The sequence below is a fragment of the Sorex fumeus genome, unplaced genomic scaffold, assembly GCF_029834395.1.
Source record: "Sorex fumeus unplaced genomic scaffold, SorFum_2.1 ptg000055l, whole genome shotgun sequence".
Taxonomy (NCBI): Eukaryota; Metazoa; Chordata; class Mammalia; order Eulipotyphla; family Soricidae; genus Sorex; species Sorex fumeus.
The window spans coordinates 3,373,089-3,395,613 of record NW_026606112.1 but is presented as its reverse complement, the minus strand read 5'-3'; the positions used below and the strand labels follow the sequence as shown (position 1 = coordinate 3,395,613).

The 22,525-nt window shown below is 38.1% G+C and overlaps 1 protein-coding gene and 1 non-coding gene across 2 annotated transcripts in view; one reads left to right on the top strand and one right to left on the bottom strand.

The window, feature by feature from the left end:
* N4BP2 (NEDD4 binding protein 2) overlaps window positions 1-22,068 on the top strand; it is a 70,539-nt gene extending 48,471 nt beyond the window's left edge. Inside the window, exons 14-20 of the mRNA XM_056125580.1 lie at window positions 334-530; window positions 5,333-5,451; window positions 8,967-9,105; window positions 12,870-13,058; window positions 15,091-15,259; window positions 16,504-16,627; window positions 18,335-22,068. Of these exons, the coding sequence (XP_055981555.1) occupies window positions 334-530; window positions 5,333-5,451; window positions 8,967-9,105; window positions 12,870-13,058; window positions 15,091-15,259; window positions 16,504-16,627; window positions 18,335-18,380 (983 nt within the window). The 3' untranslated portion in view covers window positions 18,381-22,068. The remainder of the gene's footprint in view (window positions 1-333; window positions 531-5,332; window positions 5,452-8,966; window positions 9,106-12,869; window positions 13,059-15,090; window positions 15,260-16,503; window positions 16,628-18,334) is intronic.
* Window positions 9,175-9,306, bottom strand: LOC130034058 (small nucleolar RNA SNORA27). Its single transcript, XR_008794054.1, has one exon. It is a non-coding gene; the product is annotated as a small nucleolar RNA SNORA27 (small nucleolar RNA).
* Window positions 22,069-22,525: the final 457 nt, after the last annotated feature.

The following is a 22,525-nucleotide window of genomic DNA, read 5'->3' as shown; positions in this document are numbered from 1 at the left end:
TCTGGCCACTTCCAGCTTACAAACTTGCCCCGTGTGTGTGTGTGTGTGTGTGTGTGTGTGTGTGTGTGTGTGTGTGTGTGTCTTTATGTCTTCTGAGTGTTGATGTGAAATGGAAAAGATACTGAATAATACTCAGATTATTTTTCACTTGAAATATTCCTGCTTAAACATAGCATTTCTTTTAACTCTGTAATACATGATATATTTATAATTTAAAAGTAAAAACTTTGTTTCTGGAATTATCTCTTATCGAGATATTTGTGACAAAGTGAATAATTCTTAAATTTTACATATATTGTTGGTGACTTGACATTATTCATACTGCTTTTGTAGATCCTTCCCTGGTTGAACATTGTGGTTTTGATAATGCTGAACAAAAAACACCTCAGAAAACAGGCAAAAAATTGCTAAAGACTTTAGCAGCATCCGAAATGCTACCCTTATTGGATCATTGGAACACTCAAACTAAAAAAGTTTCACTCAGAGAAATAATGTCAGAAGAAATTGCCTTACAGGAAAAGCATGGTTTGGTATGGTTAATATAAGTGTTAAGTTCTTGTCTGTGACTCCAGGTTGATTGTGTTTACTATGTAATTTTTCATATGATTCTATACTATTCTGGAATTTCTATTTGAATGTACAGAAATTACTGTTAGAATTTAACATTTAATTTTCTTTTCTTATTTGTGTATGTTTTGCATTTTGGGCCACATACAGTTGTCTGTGCTCAGGACTTACTGCTAGCACTACATTCAGGGATCACTCCTGGCGGAGCTCTGGGGAACATGTGGGGTGCCAGGGAGCAAACCTGGGTCTGCAGTTTGGAAAGCAACCCCCCTACCTGCTGTACTATATCTTTCCAGCCCCATGAAATGAAACATTTATTTAAGCATTTTGATTTACTAAGTTATCCGTAGTTGGGCTTTAGACATAAAATGTTCCAGCACCAGTCCCACCAGTAGAATTGAAACTAAAGGGGCTAGAACAATAGCACAGCGGGTAGGGCGTTTGTCTTGCACGCAGCCAACCCGGGTTTGATTCCCAGCATCCCGTATGGTGCCCCCAGTACTGCCAGAAGTGATTCCTGAGTGCAGAGCCAGGAGTAACCCCTGTGCATCGCCTGGTGTGACCCAAAAAGCAAAAAAAAAAAAAAAAAAAAAAAAAAAAAAAGACCCTGGCTCATGCATTCAGGAATTACTCCTAGAGGTGCGGGGGGACCATATGGGTTGCTGGGAATCAACCCCGTCGGCGGAGTGCAAGGCAAACTCCTCTACTGGCTGTGCTATCTCCAGCCCCAAATCGAAACATTTTAAATACAGTTTAAAGCTGGAGGTTTTTGTTTATTCTTCTGTTACAGAAGCTAACTGTATTATTTCTATTGCCTTAATTTTTTAGGTGACTTGACTGCATATTTCTTGGGAATTTACGTTTAAAAATATTTTTTTGGGGGGGAGGGTGGCACACCTGTGTTCAGGGCTTACTCCTGATTCTGCACTCAGGCATTGAACCCTGACTGGCCATGTGCAAAGCAGACGCCTTACCCTACCCTTTCATCCTCGTATTTCTTAGTTTTTAATATTGACTGATATAAATGTTTTAATTCTAGAAAGATATGAAAGAAATCTGTCAAGTTAAAATCTGTCAAGTTATCTGGAAATTTGTAATAAAAATTCCAAACACTTCCTAAGGAAGTGGTTAATTTTTTTCTTTTAATTCCCCCTAAAAGTGTCCATCTTTCAAAATTTTTGGTGGTGCTTAAGGGACTAACTACCAAGGGACCGCGTGGTGCCAATTGAACCGTGATTGGCCAGAGAAATACTTAAGTTCTGTAATGCCTCTCTGGTCCAGGAAGTATTCATCTTTTTGTCTGGGGCAGCCCTAGCTGTGCTCAGGATTTACTCTGACTGTGCTCGGGGATTATTCTTGGTGTTCATTTGTAGTGCTGGGAATCGAACAGAGGTAGCTGCCTGCAAGGCTAGTGCCTAATCCATTTCATTTGTGCTATCTCTCGCCTCTGGAATAAATGTTGAGGTTTTTTGGTTTTTTTTTTTTTTGTATTTTGTTATTGGGCCACACCTGGCAATGCTCAGTGGTTAGTCCTGGCTCTGCACTCAGGAATCACTCCTAGTGGTGGTGTTTGGAGGGCCCTATGGGATGCCTGTGATTGAACCTGGTTGACCCTGTGCAAGGCAAATGTCCTACCAGCTGTATTATCACTGGGGCCCAAGGCCCTGAAATAAATTCTAAAGATAAAAATTTTAGAAACTTAATTATAATAAAAAAAATCAAATTCTGTTCTGTTTTCTATCTAGCCTCAAGCTCCAACAGAAGCTTCACTTTGAGTCTTATTTTTGTTCCTTATTAAATGAATGTTTTGTATTTCTTCTTAGTGCTTTTGGAAATTTTGAAAATAAATTTTAGAGAATTTTAAACAAAGGGGAAAGACCTTGGAGGTTATTATTTTGGTTATATATTATTCCCTGGCAGTGCTCAGAGCCTTTTACTGGCCTGGTTCTTGGGGGTCATTCCTGGTGATGCTTGGAAACTGAGGTACAGGGGAAAGCACTCAGGTCCTCTGCATGCAAAGCATATGCTCTATTCCTATTAACTCTTTTCCTGGACCCCCTTAGCCGTTATTTTGTCTAGTTATCAAGGGGAATTTTTTTTTTTTCTTTTTGGGTCACACCTGGCAATACACAGGGTTTACTCCTGGCTTTGCACTCAGGAATTGCTCCTGGCGGTGTTCAGGGGACCATTATGGGATGCTGGGAATTGAACCCGGGTCGACCTCTTGCAAGGCAAATGCCCTACCCTCTGTACTATCACTCCAGCCCCCCCCCAAAATTCTTAGATTGTAATCTTAAAATTTTACAATACTCTTAATATTTGATTACTCAAAGGAGCACCATTATATTTAGAAGAAATATATTGAATTGGGACATTGGATGAATGACATGTTTTTCATCTTAATATTTCTCAAGATGCCTTGTTAGGGCTGAAGCAGTAGTCCATTGAGGAGGGGAGCGTGTTTGCTTTGCACGGGCTTGACCTGGGTTTGATCCCTGGGGACCCATATGTTGCCACCTGGAGCACTATCAGGAGTAATTCCTGAGTGCAGAGCCAGGTGTAACTCAAAAAGCCAAATAAAGAAAAAAAAAAAGAAAGAAAGAAACCTTGTTAATCAAATTGAAAATATGCTACTGCTCAAATGTTTGTATATTTACATGATCCTAGAATACCCCCTGGAGTAGGATCTTACAGTTCAGTGTTGTTTCAGACATCTTCTTTAATATATATGTAATACTATTAGAGAAGTGGATTATCTTTAATAAAAAGGGAAAACGTTATGGCTAAATAGCATGACCTTCTTTTGTTCTCTCTTGAAACTCATCTTTATAATTCTAACTAAACTCTCAGTATGATAGTAAACAAAGGAGCGTCTCAGACATCCCAACTAAATGCTGTTTTGCAGGGGAGCTTGGGGGCAGAGAGTCACAACTGGTGATGCTCAGGACTTACTCTTGGCTCTGCACTCAGGAATTATTTCAGGTGGTGCTCAGGGGACCATCTGGGATGCTGGGGCTTGAACTCTGATCGGCCACATGCAAGGCAAATGCCCTACTCACTGTACTATTGCTCTGGACCATTTTTTTTTTTATCAGTGATTTTGGGTAGAGCTACAAGAAGAACATCTCTCTCTCTTTTTACTTTTTCTTATTTTTATTTTGGACCACACCTGGCTATGTGTTTGGGGGTCATTTCTGGCAGAACTTAGGGGACTTGGTGGTGCTAAGAACTGGGGCCTTCCATATGCAAATCATGTACTCACCCAGTTGAATCTGTGGGCCTAAGGATTTTTGAGATGATCTGTTTTCATCATTCTTGTGCTATATTTAATTTTTATCCATTCCTTTTTTTGCCATATTTTCACATTATGACTTATCTATTATTTTTTATGTCATAAATGACCTAAATATGGCTAAGCTTCAAAATAATATGTAATTTTTTTAAAATTAAGAATTATTTTAGCCACTGAAATGTCACAATTTTCGGGCAGTAAGATCTTGGTAGCAAGTCAAAAAATTTTTTTTAGCTCTCTTGCAGTGCCAACAAATTGCCTTAGAATTAGAAATCACATTAAGAATATTTATCATAGAGGGCTTGGAGAGATATAGAAGGTAAGTCATTGCCTTGACACAGCTGACTGGGATTCAATGCCCAACACACCATATGGTCCCAGAGCACCGCCAGGTGTTTATCCTGAATGCAGAGCCAGGAGTAAGTACTGAGCAGTGCTGGGTATGGCCCAAAAGCTAAAAAAAAAAAAGGAAAAAAAATTATAAGCATAAGTTAGAATTAAAATAATAATATATTTTTGGTTTGGCAATTTAAACTTACCTATGTATGATTTATTAAAAAATAACAACAGTAACAATTTTCATATCTTTTTCCCTGTCGGGTTTTTGGGCGACACCCAGTGGTTTCAGAGCTTAAATTGCAGAGTTTAAGATTTCCTGTCAGTCTGAATTTGCAATTTATTTGTACATTATAGTTTCTGCCCATTGAGGAGACTATGTTTTTGAAGATGCTGTTCCCAGCATCACAGTGTCCTTTTTAAGAGGACTCAGGTGAGAAATTTCTCTCAGATCCCAGGAAATGCTGAACCTTTCCTGAGCAACTTGTTGTTTTTTTTTCATTTTTGTTTTTGACATTGAAAATCTTTGTTTCTCTCTTTGCTTTGGCCACTAAGAAGCTTGTAACTGAATTTTTGACCCATTAGTAATTGTACAGAATTTTGTGTCATGCTTTTATATGCTAATTTTACTTGCTAACTTATATTCTTACCTTTATTTTCTCTACTCTGACTTTATTATTTATATCCTGTTCATATATATATGCACGTGCATGTATATATATTTATATATATTGTTTATATATATTTGAATTTTATACATATTACTTAAATCTTTATCCTTTTTAAAATATGTTGTATAATATATACAATCAATATATATGATTAAATGTGTTGAGTGTATATGTGTGAGTTTGTATATATGTGCACAGGCACACATGTGTACGTAATTGTGTTTGTATATGTATTATGAGGAGCTTCAAATACTTTACAAAAAATCGGAAATAAATAGATATAAATAAATCGGATATAAATAAATGCAAGAATACTTACATTACTAATTTTAACATTAAACAGTGAAGGAATTTGATTGCTTTTAAATTACTAGTATTTTTGCAACAAAATAACCATGCTTTCGGATCAGCATAATTAGTATTTAAAATTTCATCTTAAGGATGATTTTGTTTTGTTTTGTTTTAGAAAAGGGATCCACTTATGTTTGAAAAAGATTGTGCCACTAAACTAAAAGAGAAGCAGCTCTTTAAGATATTTCCAGCCATTAATCAAAATTTTCTGGTGGACATTTTCAAGGACCACAAGTGAGTGGTGGAAGTATTGTCTGTAGTTTCTAGTGTGATGTCATTCAAATCATGTATCCTGCATCTTACGCTTTTTTTTTTTACTATTCTGATATTAGAAATAAATTAGATAATTATAAACTATTCCAGTGCAAAAACACAATGTAGAAATAGAGCATTTTTCTAGCAATTGGTTCATACTATCCTTAAAATTGTTTTCTTATATATAGTTATGTGTGTTTGCATACATGTGTCTGTTTGTGTGTCTATGCATAAATATATATATTTCACCAAGAAAAAGTTTTTTTATGTACTTTTTGTAGTTTTACTGGCATTTATTTTTCCTCTCCATATTATAGATCTGTTCTTTTAACAAAATCTACACAGTATTCAGTAGGGTTTGTTTTTTTTTTTGGCGGAGCCACAGCTGGCAGTGCTCAGACCTGACTCCTAGCTCTCTGCTCAAGAATCACTCCTGGGGAGGTTCCAGGGGACCATGTGTGGTGTCAGGAGTAGAACCCAGGTCAACGCCTGCAAAGCTAGTGCCCTATCTGTTGTGCTATCTCTTCGGACCCTCCATAGTATTCTTAAAGTGATTTCTTAAGTGCTGTGATTTATTTAAATAGATCCCTATTGATTTTATTGTCATCTTTGACTGTAAGAAAAGTTGGAAACCATGTTGGAAATCATGTTGCACAGAATATCATTGAATATATTATTTGAGCACATGAATGAATGCTATTTGCAGACTACTTCCTAAAAGTGAAATTGCTAGTTCAGAATGTGCATTAAAATATTTTATAGATAGGAACTGAGGAAATCGGTTAAAGGACAGGGTTGCATATTGTGTAGGAGTCTGACTTGATTGTTATCTTCTTGCTTTGATGTGTGTCTTTTTAACCTAGTATTTCTTTTTTGGGGGAAGCAAGATTGTTTTTACTGAAACTTTTTTATTTTTTTATTTTTATTTATTTATTTTTTTGAAATAAGTAGATTTTAGTTGGAGGATTTTTAAGGTGTGGAGGGGGGAGAGAGTGAGAGAGTAATGTACTCAAGAGAGAACACAGGCTTCTCCAAGGGCAGAGGGAGCCCCTACACACATCGTAACATTAGACATGAAAGCATGAAAGTACACATCTCAAGAGGGACGATGCGGGCGACACAGGTGCTCGGGCACCACATGTGGTCGGCCGTGTGGGTGCAAGCAGCACATGGGCTCGGGGCAGCATATGCGCCCTGAAACTTATTTAGAAAGATGTGAGGAGAGAGAACAAGAGAACAGGCAGAGTGGAAGCATTGAGACAGACCAGTGAACACGTGTTCAAGGAAGAACATGGGCTTGAAGAGCAAGCCCGTTTCTTTTTTTTCTTTTGTGCTTTTGTGGCAATACCACTTAGTCCTGACTCTTTGTCGTGATGGGGCTTAGGGGACGATATGGGGTTCCGGAGAACAAACCTGGATTAGCCATATACAGGACAGACGCCCTGCCTGAGGTTCTATCTCTCTCCTGCCATAGTATTATTTCTTTGATTATTTATTTGCTTGCTCGAGCGGGCCCAGTAACGTCTCCACTGGAGACTTTGTTGTTACTGTGTTTGGCATATCGAATACGTCACGGGGAGCTTGCCAGGCTCTGCCGTGCAGGCGAGATACTCTCGGTAGCTTGTCGGGCTCTCCGAGAGGGGCAGAGGAATTGAACTCGGGTCGGCCATGTTGGCTGCGTGCAAGGCAAACGCCCTACCGCTGTGCTATCGCTTCTTACTATTTTTTTGGTTTTGTTTTTGGGCCACACCTGGCAGTGCTCAGGGGTTACTCCTGTCTCTGCACTCAGAAATTATTCCTGGTGGTGCTCAGGCGACTGACCTTGTGGGATGCTGGGGATTGAACCCAGGTCAGCCACATGCAAGACAAAATGCCTTACCCGTTGTATAATCGCTCTGGCCCATATTTACTTGTTTTTGTATATGTGTTTGTTTATGTGGGGGGATTTATATCCATTGGTGCTCAGGGGCTACTCCTGGCTATGATCAGGACCCACTCGTAGTCAAAGTATGTCTAGAAGTATGTTTTTTTTGCAGGGGTGTGGGTTGGCCCACATCCAGCAGTGCCCAGAGCCTATTCCTACCTCTGTGCTCAGGAATGACACGTGGAGATGATTAGGGGACCATATGCTACGCTGGGGTTTTGAACTAGGGCTGGCAGAGTGGAAGAAAAGTACTTTTTTTTTCCTTTTTTTATTAGTGAAACACCATGAGGTACAGTTATAGACTTACAAATTTTGTGCTTGGGTTTCAGTTAAACATTGATCAAGTACCCATCCCTCCACCAGTGCCCATCATCCACCAAGGAAAAGTACTTTAAACTCCCTTGTACTACCTCTCTGGTTCATACATAATTTGAGTTATGGAATAATCATTTACAATAATATTTGCTGTATTTTCAAGTGTAAATTTTTTTCTTATCTACTCTTTTATTTTGGGACCACATCAGCTGATCTTGGGAACTTCTCCCAGAAATGCTTAGTGACCATTTGGTAGCAGGGATTGAATTTGGTAATATTGAATTTTACAATATTGTAAGCCCTTTTGACTCATTTCCCTGACTTACAGTATTGTTTTCTTATCTTAGTAATACAGTATGTACTTCCAAGTATCTTTAGATACTGAGGCAGTCATGCTAAGTGTTTTGTGAAATTTTAGAAATTTGTACTGCAAGTAATCCATGTGAATATGCTTGGATAATGTAGGGGAGAGAGGTAGGATAGTGTCTTAGTTTTTTTGCTATTTCTACTTAGAATTTTCTTTGAACAGACTATAATATAAATAAAAACTAAAAATTCACACAGGGGCCGGATTAATAGTACAGCAGGTAGGTGTTTGCCTTGCGAGCAATTGCTTGGGTTTGATCCCCAGTGCCCATATGCTCCCCGGCCCCACCAGGAGTGAACTCTGTTCTCTGAGTGTAGAGCCAGGAGTAAGTCGTGCACACCACCAGGTTCCCCCTCTCCTTTTTTTTTTATAAACACGAAAACATCAGTTTAAAGATGTATTATTTACAGAGTATTTGGAGAAATTTTAAGAAAACTGAAGCCAGGCTTACGAGGTCTAGGTGATAAGATGGAGGATTTGTCGTAGGTAATCTTCTAAAATGAAAGGCTAGGAAATGAATTCTTAATGTTACCTCTGGTATTTTGGGGGGAAGGTTTGGAGGTGCTCAAGGACTTTTCCCTGATTGTGTCTCAGGAATGACTTCTGATAGTGCTTGGGGGACCATAGGTGGTGTTGGGGATTTAAAGTACTTGCACGCCTTATCCACTGTACTATCATTCTGATCATCTTTTTTAAAAAACTCCTTTTTGAGAACCCAGTATTTGACATTTTCTTCTGGTCATTCTTTTCTTCATTCAGCATTGGATCTTAATGTTTAAAAGTTAGCCAGTTGATCATATTCATTTAAAATATTTGAAGGATTTACCTGTGCTTACGTTTTCACTTAGCTTTTGTTTTTATTTGACATATTTGTGTTTAACTCTACAGCTATTCATTAGAACACACAGTACAATTTCTAAATTGTGTTCTTGAAGGAGACCCTGTAAAAACAGTGGTAGCACCAGAGTTTGTTCATCAAAATGAGAGTGTCATTTCTCATACTGCACCGAAGTCTAAGGAGAAAAAGGTATGGTTACTTACTTTTTTCACTATAATTTGTAAAAAATTGTACGTGAAAATATGAATTTTTTCTTTAAGTTGCTTCCTCTGACAGGATACAAGACAAAAACCTAGTTTGCTTGGCTTGAGTTTGAAAAGGACACTTCCTTTGCCTCACTTGAATGGCCATTTAAGACATAAGTCCAGTTGGCAAAGTGAGAAGGGGGCAGAATATGAATGGTTTATTGGGATAATTTTATGATTATTTTTCCCCTTTTGAATAGGTTGTAACTTGAACCACCAATATCGTGCTTGGTTTAGAATATTCATTTAGATGCTGGAGTGATAGTATAGCGGTTCGGGTATTGGCTTTGCATGCAGCCAACCTGGGTTTGATCCCTCCACCACATATGGTCTCCTGAGCACAGAGTGAGGAGTAAGCCCTGAGAAGCACTGGGTGTGCCTCCCCAACCCCCCACCAAGAATACTTGCTTACTCACATAATAAAATTGTTTTGTTTCAGTAAGTAGAAAAGTTTATTGTAAAGTAGAAGAGAAAGGAAAACAAACTCCCCACATGTGGGAGGAACTTAGTATTGAATTAAGGTCTCAAACAACACATTTATAAGCCGACTTTTTTGCCCCTTCTGATGTCATTGTGCCTGAGAAATATTTGAATTTCTGTAACTTTTTCTCTTTAGAGTGTACAGTAATAGTATGAGGCTTAATTGAATATCAGTGGGCTGGTAATAAGATGTGATTTTTGGGCATAACTGTGTTGGCAGGTATGTTTAACCTCTTTATAAAACTTTGTTTCTCGGGGCTGGAGCGACAGCACAGCGGGTAGGGCGTTTGCCTTGCACGCAGCCAAGATGGCCGATACAGCTTTGATTCCCAGCATCCCATATGGTCCCCTGAGCACCGCCAGGAGTGATTCCTGAGTTCATGAGCCAGGAGTAACCCCTGAGCATCGCCGGGTGTGACCCAAAAAGCAAAAAAAAAACCCAAAAAACAAAAAACTTTGTTTCTCAATTTACCATTTTATGTTTTTGTTAGCAGTGTGTTAGTTTGTTCATATCCTCTCTGATTTATATTATTGCCTGTCAGATTTATAGCCATCTGGGGATATATGAAGTTGTTGTAAAGTATCAGGGGCTTTGAAAAATATGTTTTTTAGGCCACACCTGGGTGAGGAGTGAGCCCTGATGGTGCTCGGGCAGCCATGTGCAGTGCCTGGGATCCCAGTTTCAGTCGGTGGGGTATGTGGCAGGTGCCATCAGCACTGTGCTGTTTTCCTGGTCTTTGAATTCGTTTTCTAATCTAAAGAAGGAATTTCATGCTGTTCACCATCCCCTAGAAATCAGAGGCAAGATCTGCCCATTAGATGGACCACACTGAGGGTTGCTCAGGTGGGCAGAATTGGATTTAAGGGGGAAAATTGGCAATTGAAAGTTGTTTCATTGATTTCTTAGATTTTCTGTTGGATATACTAGATGGGAAAGGGTAAGTAGTTTTAGGATTGGCTAGTTTGAATGATTTCAGTTTGCTTGGGGGTGTAGGGATCCTTCTTAGTATCCTGCTATCAGGCCTCTGTGTGATTATGACATGAGGATAGTGACCATATGAGTGAGTCTGTGGAGGAAGTGATTGGGGTATGGTCTATGGATGGGGTATGTACGTATGTGAAGCAAGCTGGCGGGCTTACTTTTTGCTAGCTTTTAGGAATTAGCTAACTCCATGGTGGGGGTTCAATGCCTGTAGGGGTTAACAAGATTCCAGATACCAAAGGACCAACAGTATAAGAAATAAAATGATGAATGCAGAAGTGATATCTCATTGTGGTTTTGATTTACATTTATGTTTATTATTTCCAGTGCTATTATTACTATTACTGTATTTTGTTTTTTCAGCTACATTTAAGAGTGCTTAGTGGTTACTCCCGACTGTGCAGTCAGGGATCACTCCTAGAGGTTCTCGGAGTACCTTGTGGGATGCCGGGGATTGAACCCAGGTTGACTGCACAAGGCTGTACTGTCACTCCAGCACCTCTTTTCCGTGCTGTTATAAATAGACTTACTTTTTTTAAAGTATCTTGGGATTCAAATTATTTTATATACTAGTCATATTTTATATACTAGTCTCGGAGAGCCCAGCAAGCTACCGAGAGTATCTCACCTGCATGGCAGAGCCTGGCAAGCTCCCCGTGACGTATTTGATATGCCAAACACAGTAACAGGTGTCACAATGGAGACGTTACTGGGCCCCCTCGAGCAAATCGATGAACAACGGGAGGACAGTGACAGTGATTAGTCTTATTAGTTTTAGTTACTTTTTTTAAAAAAAAAAATAGAGGCCTTTATCATTCTGCTAGTCTTATTTATTAATAAATTAACATATGAATAACCTTTTTATCCTTCTTTGGTTTTGGGGCTGCACCTCTTTGTGCAGGGGCAACTTCTGACTTGCTTCTTTGCAGGGTCACTCTCAGTGGTGCTCAGGGGACCGTGCTTTGCTAAGGGTTGTACCCGGGCCCCTGAGTGTGTGCTCAGCCCTTTGAGCTATCTCTTCGTTTCGTTTCCTTTCCTTTATTTTTTGGTATCCTTCATGGTTATTTAGTGGATACATAGGGCTTAGATAAGGCGCTGTGCACAGAGCAGGGTCCAGGTGATGGCGCTGAGGCCGGTGCTAATCATGGCTTGATAGGGACAGTATTTCAAGATGCAGAGTGTAGAAGACGATGGAGGTCATTTCATTCCAAATTAGATTTGGAATAAAGATTACTCGCAAGTATTAGATTGGGAGTAAAGATTATGTTTTTCTCCCAATAATTCAGGCACTGTGTTTCGTTCTGGTGACAGGAGAGGTTAATGGGGATTTGGTGTGTGCAACCAAATGCTAAAAGTGAAAATGATGGAAAGATGTTGCAACCTAAAAAGGAAATTTTGAGTTACATCATAAAATCGTGAAAAGATACTAGTTTTAAATTATTGTATGTATTCTGTATATTATTCTTGAGTCTTTCTCATAAAATGTTGACAGTTTCACAATACTGATAGAAAATATCTCAAGATTTATAAGCAGAATAGTGTTGTCTTTGCTATGTAACTGAATATACAGTCCTGTTTTGGGTGGTTAGGCTGATCCACATCCAGGGGTGGCAGAGGCTACTACATGCTTGGTGCATGTAGTAGGGGACTGTATGCTCTTCTGTGATTGAACTGACCCTATCCCAGTGACTTCTTCCACAGACTCACTCATACGGTCACTATCCTCATCTGTTAATCACAGAAGTCTGATAGGAAACTAAGAGTGATCCCAATACCCACTTATGCATGCAGCTTTCTCTCCAGCTTGATTTTTGTTGTCTAATTAAATCTTGATAAATATCAATACGTTTTTCACATCTTTTAAGGTAATAGTGATTTTGGGATTTTTATTGCATGAAAGAGTTCATGAGAATTATTAGTAACATACCTGAATTATTAGGTAAACACTGGGAAGAATTGGTTTCTTTTTTTTTTTTTTTTTCTTTTTGGGTCATACCTGGCAATGCACAGGGGTTACTCCTGGCTCTGCACTCAGGAATTACTCGTGGCGGTGCTCAGGGGAACATATGGGATACTGGGAATCGAACCCGGGTTGGTAGCATGCAAGGCACACACCCTACCCGCTGTGTTATGGCTCCAGCCCCCAAGAATTGGTTTCTTGACAAGAAAGATGAAAATAATAGGATCCATTTTTTTCCATAAGCACTTTTTACTTTTACCATGTTTTGTTGTATAATATCTTTCAGACAAAGAAATCGAAGGAGACTGAAGATATGCCAGGGGAACCGTCTTTCCAGGACTTTGAGTACCCAGAGTATGATGACTACAGGGCAGAGGCTTTCCTGCACCAACAGAAGCGGATAGAGTGCTACAGCAAAGCAAAAGAAGCCTATCGGATGGGGAAAAAAAATGTTGCTACATTTTATGCTCAGCAGGTAAGTGGGGAGCCTATACTACTTTTCTAACTTACAGTGTTTGAATAATCTTGAAGCAGATAATATTTGGATTGTTGTTAGATTGGGTTTCGGGAACATGGACTAAATAGCACTGTCTCTCGTTGTTCATCAGTTTTCTCGAGTGGGCGCCAGTAATGTTGCTATCCGTCCCAGTCCTGAGATTTTAGCAGCCTCTCCTTACATGTCTTTCCCAATGCTGCCATAGTAGAGGCTCTTTCAGGGTCAGGGGAATGAGACCTGTTACTGTTACTGTTTTTGGCATATCACATACGCCACAGGTAGCTTGCCAGACTCTGCCATGGTGGACTAAATAAGATATCTAAATACATAAGAATTGTTTGGATCTAAGAACTTGATATCTGTGAAATAGCTAGAGGGAGCTTTTTCTGTGGTTGCTTTCCGTATGGCTTACATTTTAAGTTGTAGGTTATTCTTGCAGGTCATTTTTTCATTTGGGTACATTCTATCCAGTACAGATTTTCTGGTGGAAATACAGTAGTGTTAGTATAGACTACCAGATCACTTCAGATTGGGATTATACTTGACCTTGTGTTTTCTTTCATGTTTGAAATTTTAATAATATGTCTCCTTTTCTTTTGGTTGGGGGGTGGGGAGAGGTTTGAACTATACTTGGCTGTGTTCAGGGCTTGCTCCTGGCTCTGTACTCAGGAGTGACTCCTGGCAATGCTCAGGGGACCATATGTGATGTTGAGGATTGAACTTGGGCAGGGACTTTCTTGGATGTACTATGTCTTCAGTCCCTTTATAGCTGAGAAGGAAAATTAAATGGGGATGTGGGACATGTCTCAAAGGCCTGAAGAGCTTGCTTTGCTGTGGGAGCCCCGGATTCTATTCTTGACACCACATGGTTGGCCTGCCAAGTTGGCCTGAGAGAAAATAAAATACCCAAAAATATAAATTTGTGAAAAAGATAATTACAGTAATGTATTTTACGGAAGTGAAATTTGTTAGGCCCCATTTAGCATTGTAGTAAATGAAACACAATTTAGTTGTTTTTTTTTTTTTTTTTTTTTTTTTTTTTTTTTTGCATTTTGAGTCACACCCAACAATGCTCAGGGGTTATTTCTGGCTCTGCACTCAGGAATTACTCCTGGCACTGCTGGGGAGACCTTATGGGATGCCGGGGATCGAACTCTGGTCTACTGCATGTAAGGCAAATGCCCTACTTGCTGTACTATCGCTCCAGCCCCCTAAATTAGTTTTTATTTTTGTGATTCCACATCTTTCTTTTTCTTGATAGTGCCAGCCAGTATCAGATTGATATTATCTTCAGAACCCTGTAAAGCATGTAGACAACTGCAGTGGCAACTAGAGGTGTTAGCAGGAGTTAAGCCCTAGATTATTATATGGGAGGTGTTTATTCCAGTTTCTTCTTTATGATTTTTAATTTAGAAAATATATTAGAAATGATTCTATAGTTTAAGAACCTTTTTATTATTTTGTTTTTTTGTTTTGTTTTGTTTTGTTTTTTGCTTTTTGGGTCATACCCGGAGATGCTCAGGTGTTACTCCTGGCTCTGCACTCAGGAATTACTCCTGATGATGCTCAGGGGACCATATGGGATGCCGATCATTGAACCCAAGTCGACCGTGTGCAAGGCAAACACCCTACCTCGTGTGCTTTCGCTCCGGCCCCTATTATTTTGGTTTTGAGGTCATTCTAGTGTTGTTCCGTGCTTGGGGGTTGTTCGTGGCAGCACTTGGGAGCATTTGATGCTGGGAAGTGAACCTGGGCCTCCTCCTGCATGAATGTGCTCAGTCCTTTGAGCTCTCTGGCCAAGGGAGAGCTCTACGGAAGCTCTGTCTGTATTTTAATGCACTGAAATCCAAGGGAAATTTCTGTGCATTCTTGAATTGTATCATTTAAACTTTCAGATTGTCTTTCCTTTTTTTCTTGGCCCTCACTTTTGGGTGAGCACTCTTTGTTTCCTCATTACCTTCTAAGTAGAAAGTAACAAAAGTCTTTGCTGAGACTATGTTTGTAATTAAAGGGGAGTCTCCATGAGCAGAAGATGAGAGAAGCCAATCACCTTGCTGCTGTGGAGATCTTTGAGAAAGTCAATGCCTCCCTGTTACCCCAGAATGTTTTAGACCTCCATGGATTACATGTGGATGAAGCAATTGAACACTTGACGGCAGTTTTACAGCAGAAAACTGAAGGTAGGACTGTAGCAGTGAGAACATTTTAACTGAAACTATGTCTTTGGCTTTGGGGTGCCAGGGATTAAACCTGGGTTGGCTGCATGCAAGGCAAGGACCCTGCCCTCATACTGTCTCTCCGGCCCGAGCAGATTGGTTTTGTAAATGGGCCTGCAGTCCATCTTGAATTTAGTGAATTTGCTAAAACCTATACCTAGAGGGAACTTTATATCCTATTACAGCTTCTTGATGAGGAAAGGCATAGGTACAGGTAGGGTAAGTAACTTGTCCATCTGTGGTCATGTCGCATGATCCTCAACTGGCCCATTCTGCTTTTCAGACCAAAGCTGGCTGCATTCAGAATAATTAATAGGGTTGTTGTGAGTCTTAGTTAATACATGTCAGCGAAGCAATGCTGACTCCGTGTATGTGATAATTGTTAGGTGTCATCACTATTACCTTATTGTTATCACTGTTTCAGAGAGAACTTCTGATAGCATACAGAATCTCCCACTCGACAGAAGTTCTTTTTTGTAGTCTTTAGGTAGAAGACTGGAGTGAGTACAAATGAAATATAGATTAAAATTGTTTTTGTCTTTTGGGTTACACTGGCAGTTCTCAGGGGCTCTTGTTCCTCCACGAACTGTATGTGGTGCTGGGGATTGAATCTGGACCTTCTGCATACAAAGCATGCACTTTGCCCACTGAACTATGTCTCTGGCCCCCAAAACATACATTTTGGTGGTGGGGATTTGGACCACACCCTGAGTTCTTAGGCCTTACTCTTGGTTCTGTGCTCAGGGTTCACTCCAGGCAGTGCTTGATGTGCCAGAGATTGAACCACAGTCGGCTGAGTGCAAGGCAAGCACCGTGACCCATGTATGATCTCTCTAGCCCCCAAAACATACATTTTTAATGGGACTTTTCTTTTTTGAAGTTTTAAATCTGTAAATCCCTATGAAAATAGTTTTACATCGTGTTTGATTTCTTTTTTTTCTTTTCCTTTTCTTTTGTGGGGGGGTTGGTTATACCCAGTGATGCTCGGGGCTTACTCTTGGCTCTGTGCTCAGGGATCACTACCGGCAGCATTTGGGGACCATATAGGGTGCTGGGGGATGAATGTGGGTTGTGCACACGCCAGGCAAATACCTTATCCACTGTACCACCTCTTTGGCCCATTCATTGTGTTTGAGTAGTCAAGAATTTTTTTCTATTGAGAATGTACAATGAATTGATTATGACAGATCTGATTCCTGTTGTAACAGAATTTAAGCAGAATGGTGGGAAGCCCTATCTGTCTGTGATTACGGGGAGAGGAAACCACAGCCAGGGAGGAGTTGCTCGCATCAAACCAGCTGTCATTAAATACCTCACAAGCCATAGTTTCAGGTGGGTATAATTGTCCTGTTCTTAGTAATGACAGTCAACCATATAGAACCAGTAAAGTCTGGAAGTTTGCATAGAATAATTTGTTAAGATAATCATTTAACCCTAATGCCTGGTCTTAGCTACAATGTAATTCATGCTTTCACTTAATGAAGCGTTTAATTCATGCCTGCATGGTGAAACGTTCTCTTTTGGATTTATGATGGTTTTTAAACTGGAAGTGGAAGAAAATGTGTTTATGATGAAAGTCACTGTCACTGCCCTCCCGTTGTTCATCGATTTTGCTTGAGCGGGCACTAGTACCGTCTCCATTGTGAGACCTCTTGTTACTGTTTTTGGCATATCGAGCACAGTAGCTTGCCAGGCTCTGCCTTGCAGGAGGAATACTCTCGGTAGCTTGCTGGTCTCTCCGAGAGGGATGGAGGAATCGAACCCAGGTTGGCCGTGTGCAAGTCAAATGCCCTACCCGCTGTGCTATCACTCCAGCCCATGAAGGAAGCCCTCTTAGCGCAGCCCTCAGTACAGTAGGCAGCACGTCAGTCTCATGATGAAAGTAATCTGAAAAAATCAGTTTGTTTAAGTTTTAAATTCTCAAAGTGAATATATTAGGTTTCTTTGATAATATATTTGTTAACTATTACTTAAGATAACTAGGTTATAGATATCATAGTTCATGGTCGTTGATTCCTTTGCAAGATTATTCTTTTGAGATTTTTGGAGGAATTGGGAGCTTATATGTGGTTCTACTTTGAATTTGTTAAAACTTTAGCTGAAGTACTCTCGTCAGTCTGAATTTATACATCATCAAGTTGAATGCCATTGAATGATCTTAGCTGACAAATATGAAATCTCCTTATTCATTACTTATTATTTAGTAACAGGAAATGACAAGAGAATTCCGAGAATAAAGACCTGAAGGCCAGAGAGGTAGTAGAGGGGTAAAGGCATTTGCCTGGTGCACTGCCGGCCCGGTTTGATCACCATGGTTCCCTGAGCACTGCTGAGAGTAACCCCCAACAAAGAATAGTAAACCCCTCCAGCACTAGAGGACGTGATCCCTAACCTGTCCGATGATACATAAATTCTCTGAGGATTTATATCATTAAGAACCCCCTTCCCCTACTTCTAATCTTAATTGTTGTAGCTTATTTTCTGTTGTATGTAAAATGTTTGGCTTCTGTATTGAAAATAATAGTATTTATTTGAGCAGGAAAACAGATTACATTTTTAGAATTAATTTTTTTAAGTAATGTATTTTGACCAAAATATCATTTTGGGGTTAATGATCTATTTTAGAGACTAGTATCTCTTAAATTTCAAACTGAGGGAGTCATAACTTGAATCATGCATAACTGTGTATTACTAGAGATTGTTAGCCTTGGTACTGATGTAGTGCACAGAAATAATGTAATGCAGATATTTACTCTTCACACAGCTCTTTCTGTTTCATGAAGGTCAAATTCAAGCTTTACAGTTTTGTAGCATCTTGAGTAACTACTAAAGTTAGAAGTAAACCCCAGCTTTAGTATTGTGCTTATTTTGACAATAGGTTAGAAGTAATATAAGCATAGATAATTGGTTTGAGATATTAAATAGAGGCTAGTAAATAGTATATTTATCAGATTCCTGGAATTGGTTATAATCTTATTGCTTTACTGCTTTAACATTTTATCTTTAAAAATAACTTTTTTTTTTCAATCCTTTTTGCAGGTTCTCTGAAATCAAACCAGGGTGCTTGAAAGTCATGCTAAAGTAAAATAAATGTATTCGATTTAGAAGTGTAAAGGTTTGTAGGTTAAAATTAGTTTTTGTAGTAAATTCAGCTTTACTGTAAACGTGTTGTATTAGAACTAATGTCTGGTTATAAAACAGAAAAGCATTATGATGTTTTTCAGAATTTAAGAGTTTAATTTTTTACTGAATCACATGCCAAATATGTTGCCTGTTATTAAAGAGATTTTTATTGATTACAGATGTTTAAGAAAATGATCAGCTGCCATTTTAAAGCTTGAATTACTCTGATTCTTTTTCAGAGGAAATTGTACCTTTGTATTAATTGTTGTTTGACATTCAGCAAAGTTCTGAAGGTGTTTATAAAAGACATTTAACTTGCTTGGAGACCTGGTTCATGCCCTTCAGAAGCTTGTATTGAAAACAGAAGAAAAGGTAGTAGTAATGAAAGAAAGATTTAACAGTAACACTTGAATGTTTCTTTTATTTTGAAACCGAACATGCAAAATCCTTTTATTTTGCCTTATCTTACAGGAAAAAAGGCTTGCTGTTGTACTTTCTTATGCTTTCTATTTGATCTTGACCTTTTTTTGGTATTTCTTCCTTTGGTGTGTCTGCATTTTCTGGAAACAGAGTTGGGGTCTGAGATTATATTGTAGTTTTATCCTTCCATGGGCTGAAAAGGCATCAAAGAAATAGAATTGGTTAGATAGATACCAAGTGATGCTATTATATAAATGTGTAATTTTTAAATTGCAACAGGTTAGAATTCTATTAAATATAGAAACCATTTTTGAAATAATTATAAGGAGTCACCTTTATAAAAGGAATCCTTCACTAATTTGTGTTTTTTTGTTGAAGAAAAAGTATTCTTAGTATGTCAATTAAATTTTTTAATGTAGATTTAATGCTGTAAACTGTAATTTCTAGTGTACAACAGTGATCCAGTTTTGATTTTGAAATGAATAATACTTTCAACATACATAACTTCAGCAAACAGTTCTTTTGATAGGCCTAAGAAATCACTTCTGTCAGGATTTATAGGTTGATTATTACGGAAAGAATTTTGAGTTATAGAATAATTTTCCCCAAAGATCAAACATTTTAATGAAAGTAAAATTCAAAAAGATGTTTTATGTATACAAAAGCATGCTGCAAAAAAAGAGCTATATTAGTAATTTGTATTTACACACAGATATTTATTATTTAAAAATGGTTAGTTGCTGTGTTACGTATTCACATTTTGTGATTATTTTTTTTGAAAAGAAGAAAAGCCAATAGTTTTGCATTTACTTTTGTGATGTTTATATGAATTACAGACATTAAAAGTAAAGCAGTTCATTTCTAGAAATTATCTAAAACCATAATTGATATAATAAAATAATTTCCATGCATAACTTAATATGACTTAAGAGCTTTGAATAATAGTACTAAAATCTGAAGTTACAGAGTATATGCAAGTGTGTACTCATGTTCTCTTTTTGTATTCTCTTATCCAGTTTAAAAGGACATCACCTGAGTACTTCAGCTAGACTTATTTCAGTATTATTAGAATTAAGGTGGGAACATTCAAAAAGAACAAGAGGTGAGGTATTTTTAGGGAAGAAACCAAAGGAAAGAAGCTATGTTCCATATTATATCAATTTAAATTTATGCCTTAGTTTTGTAGATCTATTGCTATTTTTTTCTTAATTGTTATTCATACATATATAGGTGAATTTTGAGCATCACATTTGTTTTTATGAAGTTATATAATTTGAAACTGCCTCCCCCCCCCTGCTATTTTGCTTAGTTTAAACAACACAAAATTATGAAAGAGAATTTTATAATCTCTTCTGTTGTGACTCCTTCTAGACCATATATATCAAAGATTGTTTGGGAATCATCATTTTTTTTTCTCCTGTTCATATCTAAATTCTCTGATAAAAGTGAAGACTATGGAAATTATCAAAGTTTCCATGTGTTGGTAATGAGATAATATATGCCTCATTAGAATTGCAAAAGTATTACTATTGTACAAGTACAACACTTTTGATGTGTGGAAAGTTTTAGTGATGATTACTTTCTTTCAATAATTCTTTACCATTTTCTATCAGAGGGAGAAAGAGAACTAATGTGGTAACTGGGGCAAGTAGGATTGAATCCCAGGGCGCTCTCTCTTTCTCTTCTCTCTCTCTTTCTCTCTCTCTATCCCTCTCCCTTTCTCCTCTCTCTCTCGCTCTCTCGCTCTCTCTTGCTCTCCCTCTCCCTTTCTCCTCTCTCTCTCGCTCTCTCGCTCTCTCTTGCTCTCCCTCTCCCTTTCTCCTCTCTCCCTCTCTCTCTCTCTCTCTCTCTCTCTCTCTCTCACACACACACACACACACACACATACACACACACACACATCACAGTGAGATAGACAGTTTACAAAACTTTCATGCTGGGGTTTCAGTCATACAATGTTCCAAGACTCATCCCTCCACCAGTGTATGTTTCCCACCACCACTGTCTCCAGTTTCTCTCCCTGCCCCGATTCCCCTCCACTCTCCCCTTCCTCCCTCGCCCCCATGGCAGTCACTTCTTGACAGTACTTTGCATCCATTCTTCCTTTTAATTTGCGGTGAGAAATGAAAGGATGTTGTCTTAACTTTACTGGTTGTTCATATATCTATCGACAGTTTTTAAGTTGAGTTCCCCATCCATTCCCCCATTGTGTTAGTGTTTTCATTTTAATTTGCTATTCTCTGGCCTTTAAAATAAAGAATATATTATACAGTAGAAGTCCTGACTTAACAAGTGTTGGTGTATTTTAACACATTTTGAGAAGAAAAGTTAAATGATTCTGTTGGATTATTTCCAGTCGTTTTTCTTTTTCTTTCTAAATTTAAGTGTGTTTTGTTTCTTTTCAGGGGGACGGGGATTATGTTTAGAAAAAGGACACTATATTAGTGAGGTTGGTTATTTCTGCGCTGGGAATTGGAAAACTTTGAAACTCAGGAAATTGCTCTGACAATGTTTTAACTGCTCTCAATTTAAGAAAAATGACAATGTGTGTGTGCGTGCATATATATATATATGTATATACATATATACATATATATATATATAAAGCCCATATAAAAAGTGTGCTGTTTTTTCCAAGTGCTTTTTCTAAGTGCTTTTCCATTGTGCAATGAGGTGAAGTTTGATAATTTTTCTGTGTAGTGGTTAAAAATACTTATTTTTATTTACGTGATTAACAAAACAGATTTAAATGTTTTTCACTTGAAAGTTTATGTAGAATGTATGTTAAATGGTGCTTTTTTAAAGTGTAATTCATGTTTACAGTATTAATTCCTCTTTGCAGAATTTAATAGTGTAACAAGGCTAGAAATACATCTCCATTCTAAACAGTCTTTTATAACTTCATGTTAGATGTTGACAGGTTTTGTTATTTTCCTTGAAGTTGAGCATTTGACTTTTATAGTCCAAATGATGAACCTGTTATTAACAAATGATTGAATTACTGTGATATTTCTCATTCAAGTACAAACATTTCATCTGTTGTTGGTGAATATATTATAACATTTTCAGACAGTATATAGAAACAAAATGCTTTTATTTGTACTATAAAGAAATGTAATTTTGCTGTTAACGCTGTACTTTTTTTATTGAAATGTTTTATAACTTTGCTTTTAAAATTTCTTATGAAACCATTTGCAAATTACATAATTAAATAAAATACTTTAGCCACAGTCTTTTGTGAGAAACTTTTATTTGATGTCATCTGAGTTTAGTGGTTTGAATTATTTTTATACATAATTTTGTAGTTTTAGGGGGAAGGGTAATAACATTTTCATTTCTGTACCACAATGGTTTTAGTTTAAGTTACATTATCATTTTAAATAAGAATTCTCTTTTGAACCAGATAAGTAGATTAGCTAGATTTTTTTCTTTTCACAGTCTCTTGACTAATTTCAAAATTAAGAATAATATCTTTTGGGGCTGGAGTAACAACACAGTGGGTAGGGCATTTGCCTTGCATGCGGCCGACCCGGGTTCGATTGCCAGCATCCCATATGGTCCTTCAAGCACCAACAGGAGTAATTCCTGAGTGCAGAGCCAGGAGTAACCCCTGAGCATCGCTGGGTGTGACCTCCCCCCCAAAAAACAAACAAGAATAATATCTTTTGGGGCTGGAGTAATAACACA